The sequence below is a fragment of the Cebus imitator genome, unplaced genomic scaffold (assembly GCF_001604975.1).
Source record: "Cebus imitator isolate Cc_AM_T3 unplaced genomic scaffold, Cebus_imitator-1.0 Scaffold188, whole genome shotgun sequence".
In the NCBI taxonomy this organism is placed as follows: Eukaryota; Metazoa; Chordata; class Mammalia; order Primates; family Cebidae; genus Cebus; species Cebus imitator.
In genome coordinates this window covers 5,479,507-5,487,880 of record NW_016107503.1, presented here as the reverse complement: position 1 = coordinate 5,487,880, position 8,374 = coordinate 5,479,507, and the positions used below count along the sequence as shown (strand labels likewise).

At 37.1% G+C, this 8,374-nt stretch overlaps 1 protein-coding gene across 1 annotated transcript in view; it reads right to left on the bottom strand.

Annotated features, from left to right (window-relative positions):
* Positions 1 to 8,374, bottom strand: part of HORMAD1 (HORMA domain containing 1) — a 25,079-nt gene that overhangs the window by 13,440 nt on the left and 3,265 nt on the right. The window contains exons 3-7 of the mRNA XM_017546182.2: positions 7,628 to 7,772; positions 5,434 to 5,497; positions 4,724 to 4,760; positions 2,294 to 2,314; positions 1,999 to 2,031 (exon numbers count right to left, since the gene is read on the bottom strand). Of these exons, the coding sequence (XP_017401671.1) occupies positions 1,999 to 2,031; positions 2,294 to 2,314; positions 4,724 to 4,760; positions 5,434 to 5,497; positions 7,628 to 7,772 (300 nt within the window). The remainder of the gene's footprint in view (positions 1 to 1,998; positions 2,032 to 2,293; positions 2,315 to 4,723; positions 4,761 to 5,433; positions 5,498 to 7,627; positions 7,773 to 8,374) is intronic.

Below are 8,374 nucleotides of genomic sequence, written 5' to 3'. Positions count from 1 at the left end.
GTTTCACCGTGTTGACCAGGATGGTCTCGATCTCTTGACCTCGTGATCCACCCGCCTCGGCCTCCCAAAGTGCTGGGATTACAGGCGTGAGCCACCGCGCCCGGCCCTAGTCAATACTTTTTCTGCCATACTAATCCCTATTGGTCCATTGAAGCTTTTGATTCCTCATAGTCAGTTCTCATGGTTTGGGATTTGGGGCTTCAGGCTTGGAGAGACATTTACTTCCCAACTCATTGTAGTGCATGTTATTTATACCACAGGGAAGGAGCTCCTTAGCAGGCAGATAAGGGAGGCAACATACCTCAGCAGAGTGGCTAGCACAGGGCTTAGATCTTTGCTATACTATAACCACAGGCAAGCCACTTAAGCCTTTTAAGTTTTACTTTCCCCAGCTTAAGAAGGGATTGAAGACAGTACATATCTCATTGGTAGTTGTGAATAAATATTCACAAATGGGATAATTTATACAGGGTACTTAATAAAGTATCTGACATATGGTAAACATTCAATAAATGGTATTAGTTATCAACAAGGTTGCTGATTTACTGAGAGAAAAAAGGCACAATTATAAAACATATGAAAATAAATGAACATTTTCTAAACAATCAATCAGTTTTCTGAACAATCTATCAATTCACAGCCTTTACCCAAATGATCTGCTTTGTCAGCATGAACACATATTAAGCATTAATTGCAGGTGTGAGTATCAAAGAAAAGAAAAATTCTCAGCTCTCCTGAAGCTTGAATTTGCTTTCTTTATATTTCATTGCTTACACAGTGATTTTTTTTTTAAGATGAAGTTTTGCTCTTGTTGCCCAGGCTGGAGTACAATAGTTTGATCTCGGCTCACCACAACCTCCACCTCCTGGGTTCAAGTGATTCTCCTGCCTCAGCCTCCTGAGTAGCTGGAAATACAGGCATGTGCCACCAGGCCCGGCTAATTTATTTTATTTTATTTTTAACTAGAGATGGGGTTTCTCCACATTGGTCAGGCTAATCTTGAACTTCCAACCTCAAATGATCCACCTGCCTCAGCCTCCCAAAGTGCTGGGATTACAGGCGTGAGCCACTGCACCCAGCCCACAGTGATGTTTTTAAACATCTTTATTTTTTTAACACCAGTTTAAATCTATCTCTCTTTGACTGAATGAAATATTATATTTTATAGCTATACCATTAATGGGTAAACATCCAAACTGTGAGCGGGCCTTCCTAGGTTCAAAAGCTGGTTCTGCCACTGTAAGCTTAGGCAAGAAACCCCTTCTACCTAGATTTCCTAATCTGTAAAGTGAAGATGCTAATAATGATTACCTGTTGAAGGTTGGGATGAATAAATGAGATAATGTACATAAAGCCCCAAAGAACAGAGCCTAACATAGAGTAAGCACTCAATAGATCTTTCCCCCTGTTTCTTATCTTCTGGTTTTCCTTTTCACTTTCTCCCTTCTCTCTCCTTTAATTGTAAAATGAATAGGTGGCTATCACTGGATTGGGATGAATACTCTAAGTTTAAGGATGACTTCCTTACTTTCCTAAAACTCAAGCCCTTTCATAATTCTAAAATACAGTATAAAAATACAGTAAATACATAATTCTAAAATACAGTAAAAAGGCTGGGCATGATGGTTCATACCTGTAATCCAGCACTTTGGGAGGCCGAGGCGGGTGGATCACCTGAGGTCAGGAGTTCAAGACCAGCCTGGCCAACATGGTGAAACCCCATCTCTTAAAAAAAAAAAAATTAGATGTCAGGAGATTTAAGTTATTTATAACAGTTTGTAAGCTTTGTGGCCTAAGATCAGCCACATAATCTCTGTCATGTTAATCTGTTTAAAGGTAACAATACAAGTCCTGCCTTGTTTTATGAAGCTCAAATGTGAAAATATATATGAAAGTACATTTATTAAAGCACAATGAAAGCATAAGATACTCTTATATTATAGTTTTATGTTATTTTTAGATGTTAGAGGCATTATGTTTCTTTAGTAACTCAAGTACACTTACCTGAGGATCTTCTGGGTTTGTGTATACCTATTTAAAAACAATTTACAATTGAGTTATCTAAGGCTAAGTATTGAATAACTAAATTGGATGTTTAGACTAAACATTGTATGAACTCAGCAAAACAAACAAATAAAAATGACCCCCCAAAATATTACTTTTTTGTTCCATTAAATAGATCAGTTATTTGAATCATGTGATATAATCAATTGGTAGTTTTAGTGTCATTTAATTAAGCAAGGACAAATTTGACTGTTATTAAAAAAAGAACACACAATTAAAAAATACTTACAGCTAGAACAACCATCCTTAGCTGAAATACAACAAAGAACAAAAATCTTACTTGTAGTCTATCTTTTTTCATGATGAATCGTAAGAATTCTTTGTCCTATTTCAACATGTATTCCTAATAACAAATAATCATTGAAGATCTTGACTTCATAAGATCAATGCCTATAAGGCAGTAAGTATCTTAGGTATGCTTTCCTAGTCCCCAAAATATCTATTGCTACTAAAATCACTGATGGTTGAAATGCATGTCAGCACTTTATTTCATTGACTTTAGCAAAAAGTTCGTTACTTCCAGTTACAAGAAAAATATATATTGTGAAATAACACAATATATGTGTTATATTGAAAACAATGATAATGGATTAAAAAAAAAAAAAGAAAAACCAGAGAGTTCAGGGCCCTACGAATTTAATAAAGGGAGGAAGTTTTGGAGACCATAGGAAAAGAAAATCACAGAAAATAATTTAATCAAGCGATCTGCCAAAAATCTAAGAGTCATCTTTGATTTTGATCTTTTCCTTATATTACACAGCCAGTCCATCAACAAATCCAACCAGTTCTACTGCCAAATCTATCCTGAATCTCCTCTCTCTGCTATCCTGGTCTAAGCAGCCATTATTTCTCACCAGTAGTACAGTAATGGCCTAGGGTCAGCCAGGCGCTGTGGCTTGTGCCTGTAATCCCGGCACTTTGGGAGGCTGAGGCGGGCGGATCACGAGGTCAGGAGTTTGAGACCAGTCTGGCCAACATGGTGAAATCCCGTCTCAACTAAAAATACAAAAAATTAGCTGGGTGTGGTGGTGTGCGCCTGTAATCCCAGCTACTCAGGAGGCTGAGGCGGGAGATCGTGTGAACCCGGGAGGCGGAGGTTGCAGTGAGCCGAGATTGTAGCATTGCACTGCAGCCTGGGCGACAGTGTGAGACTCTGTCTCAAAAAAATAAAAAAAAGTCATGACCTATGATCTATTCTCCTTATTCCCGATCTTATTCTCCCTCTACAGCATATTCTCTAAATCATGGGCAAAGTGATTTAAAACAATTTTTTTTAAAGACAGAATATCTCCCTGTCACTCAGGCTGTAGCTCAGTGGCACGATCTTGGCTTTCTGCAACCTCTGCCTCCTGGGTTCAAGCGATTCACCTGCCTTGGCCTTCTGAGTAGCTGGGATTATAGGTGCAACCACGCCTGGCTCATTTTTGTACATTTAGTAGAGACAAGGTTTCACCATATTGGCCAGGCTGGTCTCAAACTCCTGACCTCAGGTGATCCACCCACCTTGGCCTCCCAAGGTGCTGGGATTACAGGTGTGAGCCACTGTGTCTGGCCTAAAACAATTTTTAAATGTAAATCAAATATTACATTTCTGCTTATAAGCTTTGAATGGCTTTTCCTTGCACCTAAAATAAAATCCAGTGACTGCTCTGGCCCTACTTATCTGCCTAGGCTCAGCTCATGTTATTTTCCCCCACTGCACAATTGCACTCCAGTCATATTGGCCTTCTTTCTGTTCCTGGAACTCTCTAAACTTCCTTCCAATTCTTTGCATTTGCTGCTCTGCCAGGAATATTCTTTCCCAAAATCAATGCCTGGCTGGTTTCTTCTCATTCAGGTCTCTTAAATGTCACTTCCTCAGGGAAGCTCCTATGACCTTCCCATCTAAAGTTACCCCACCTCTCCATTTATCACATACTTTTGCTAAAAATGTTAATGGCATTTAACATTATTGGAAAGTATATGACTTACTTGTTTTATTGTTTTACTACTATAGAAGGGACCCTCTTTGTTTTGTTGATCACTGTTAGCTTACCCGGTTCCTACCTAGAATGGATGCCTAGCACATAACAGGAACTAGATATTTACCATGCCTTAAAGGTGAAGGTTAAGGACCATGAATAAAAATTCATCTTCTTCACAATTAGCCTAGTGCTGGACTTCATTATACATGTGGATACTAAATTATGCTAAGTATGCAAAAAGGCTTATAATCTATCTTAAAACCTTCTTAATTTTGCTGACTTAGAATTTGTGACAGTTTAACCTAGATTATGTGGAAATTTATTTTTGAGCCCTAAAAAGGAAATAATTTATTAAATTATTAGTATCAACAAACTTGTAGAAGGCATGTGAAACTAATAAATAAACTATATGAAAAGACTTTAATTCATTAATTTTTTATAAGTTAACATGTGTTATTAATATAAATAAGTGTTAAAAAAACAAAACTAGCTTGGAAAAATTTGTTTAGCATTAATTCCATTAGCTTTAAATGAGTTAATGATTAGTCTTTAAAATACTCAAATGTTTAGGCTTTTCACTAACTCAGACCATCTACACTTAAGTTAGTTTAAATAAATGTTTTACTACATAATTCCAGTTGGATTTGTAGATCATAAACTATAGAAAAAAAGGACAAAGGGATTGCAAGACTTACATATTTTTTCTGTAAAGCATCATAACATCCTAGCATCCTAAAAAAATCAAGGATTCATTTTAGACTGAATGTATTTCCAGAAAATAGCTATTTTCATACATTTCCATATTATCTCATTACTAAATAATACAAAAATATCTTATTAAAGCTCCCTTCTTATTAGCTAGCTTAAAACAAGACAAAACATAAAAAACAATGTGGCAGAAATGTAAAATCATGATAGGGATGGAAGAGAAAATACAAAATATCTGATAGCTATTTGTGGAGAACAATAGTAAAATAAATGAAACGTGCTTGCATGGAGCATAAAATAAAGAAATATTAATTTTTTATTTTTATTTTTTTAATTTAATTTTTTTTTTTTGAGAAGAAGTCTCACTCTGTCACCCAGGCTGCAGTGACAGAGACAGGGTTTCACCATGTTGGTCAGGCTGGTCTTGAACTCTTGACATTCCTCGGCCTCCCAAAGTGCTGGGATTATAGGCATGAGCCACCATGCCTGGCCAACATTTATTTTTAAAATTTATTTTACCAAATACCCAGACTTCTAGGATAGGAAAACTTCAATGGAAAATTTAATGACCTACAAAAATGCTATCTGGCATTAAAGGATGATTCACTAAAATTTGGTTAAACACCAGAAAGTATCCAAGGTATAAAAAAATATGAGAAAAAAATAATTTTCCCTCTTTAGGTATTGTTTTACTTGCCATTTCACTAACTGTGTAGATCCTGGGCAATTTTTATCTTCTCTCAGTATTTTGACACAAAGATCTAAACACAAAAATAATAAAATATAGAGTTACTTAAGAACAGCAAACAACTAGAAATTTTAAATGTGTATTACAGGTAAATTATTATTATAGTTATTATAATTTTGAGACAGGGTCTCACTCTGTCACCCAGGATGGAGTGCAGTGGCATGATCTTGACTCGCTGGAACCTCTGCCTCCTGGGTTCAAGCCATTCTCCCACCTCAGCCTCCTGAGTAGCTGGCACTACAGGCGCATGCCACCATGACTGGCTAATTTTTGTATTTTTTGGTAGACAGGGTTTCCCCATGTTGGCCAGACTGGTCTCGAACTCCTGACCTCAGGTGATCTGCCTGCCTCAACCTTCCAAAGTGCTGGGATTACAGGCATGAGCCACCATGCCCAGCACAGGTAAATTATTAATAGCAAAAATTAACACCCAGATGATTAATATTATTAACGTAATTAAAGGAAGAAAGGTTATATGAAAGTAGTCTTTTAATATGTATTATAAAATTCCATCATAATTAGGATGAAAGTTGATGGGTACAAAAGTATTTCATGAAAAAAATTATAGAATCCATAAAATTAGATATGTTGCTTTTATGCCATTGTTATACAGAAATCTTAGAATCTTATTCCAATAACATACTTAGAATCTTACCCCAGTAAAATACTTGTAAAGGCCAAACTGGCTATCAAAAACAAAGAGGCCTGCAAAGAAGTAACATGTAACAAAGTGGAAAAGACTGACAGCATCTCATATCCTCAGGTTTCTTGTTTGAAAAAGAGAGATTTGTAGGACTGTTACATGAATTAACAAGATATCATACATAACATAGTGCTTACCATATTGCCCAGCACATAACTGGTGTACAATATTTTGCATGTATAATGTACTGAGAAATAAGTTATTATTGTAGTATAAACTGGCTGTATTATTATTATTATTTTAATTTAAAAAATGGAGATGGAGTCTCCCTTGTTGACCAGGCTGGTCTTAAACTCCTGGCCTCAAGTGATCCTCCCACCTCAGCCTCCCAAAGTGCTAGGATTACAGACATGAGCTTCCACTCCTGCCCCTGGCTGTATTATTTTTACTTTCTAAAAATAGTACAATCCATTTTTTAAATACACTACTACTGTACAAAGTTATAAATAACAGAATGTTTTCTATCTCTTTCATCATTACAAGCATAATTTCAGGTAAAATCATACTTGAGAAACTGAGGAAAAATTTTGTGATTAAGTGCTTTTAAAAGTATTGAATATATATATTTAAAAACGATTAAGGTGTCCAAACAAAAACTTGTGTATCAATGTGGCATTATTCATAGTAGCCAAAAAAAGAACCCAAATGTTCATCAACTGATGAAGGGATAAATACAATGTGCTACAGCCATACAATAGAACATTATTCAGCAACAAAAAGGGATGAAGTGCTTATCCATGCTACAATATCCTTGAAAACATTATGCTAAGTGAAAGCCCGTCACAAAGGACCATATTTTTTTTTTTGAGACAGAGTCTCACTCTGTCGCCAGGCTGGAGTACAGTGGCACAATCTCAGCTCACTGCAACCTCTGCCTCCTGGGTTCAAGCGATTCTCCTGCCTCAGCCTCAGCCTCCCGAGTAGCTGGGAGTACAGGCATGTGCCACCACACTCAGCTAATTTTTGTATTTTTGGTAGAGATAGGGTTTTACCACGTGGGCCAGGATGGTCTCCAATTCCTGACCTCAAGTGATCTGCCTCCCTCAGCCTCCCAAAGTGCTGGGATTACAGACATGAGCCACTGCACCCGGCCAGGACCACATTTTATATTATTTATGTGCAATGTCCAGAATAAGTAAATCCGTATAGATGGAAAGTAGATTGGTGATTGCCTAGAACTGGGAAGGCCGAGGGGATGTGCATAGTGGCTTAATGGGTATGGAGTTTCATTGTAAAATTGACTGTGGTAATGGTTGTACAACTCGGTGAATATACTAAAAATCATTGAAATGTACACTTTAAACAAGTGAACTGTCAGGTATGTAAATTGTATTAATAAAGCTGCTATTAAAAATAAAATTTCTAAGTCAAAATTATAGTTTTAGAGCAAGCCAAAAAACATAATTTTAAAAGAAAGTTTTAAAATAAATATTATATTACCATCTAGATATCTTGTTCCATAAGCACATTCTGGAAATATTCCTCTCAAATATGTGATACAGGATACTGAAACTGCTAGGAGCCTCTTCACTAACACCAAAGACTGATGTTCAGTTGATATCTTATTGGGAAATACCAGTGCACTCTAAAATTCAAGGAAAAATAAAACACTTTATTTAAATTTATTAAAAATAAAGTTTCCCTGGACTTAACATAGATCCAATTTTGCATAAGCATAGTACTCTCCCCAAGAATTCCTCCCTATATTGGCTAGTAACCCCCCAAAAGTCAGAGTGGTGTGTAAAATGTGAGGGTGTTTCTAGGGAAACACCCTAACAGACACATGCAAAAAGTACCTACAAATCTTTAAAAATTTTTTAAATTTTTTAAAAAATTGAGACAGGGTCTCACTCTATCGCTCAACCTGGAGTGCAGTGTCATGACCACAGCTCCCTACAATCTCGATTGGATGCCAGTTGATAGGCACAAAGCATTTCATTAAAAAAGTATAGGCCGGGTGCAGTGGCCCACACCCGTAATCTTGGCACTTTGGGAGGCCGAGGTGGGTGGATCATGAGGTCAGGAGTTCAAGACCAGCCTGGCCAACGTGGTGAAACCCCATCTCTGCTAAAAATACAAAAGCTGTTGGGTGTGGTGGCACGTGCCTGTAATCCCAGCTACTCGGGAGGCTGAGGCAGAGAATTGCTTGAACTTGGGAGGCAGAGGTTACAGTGAGCTGATCATGCC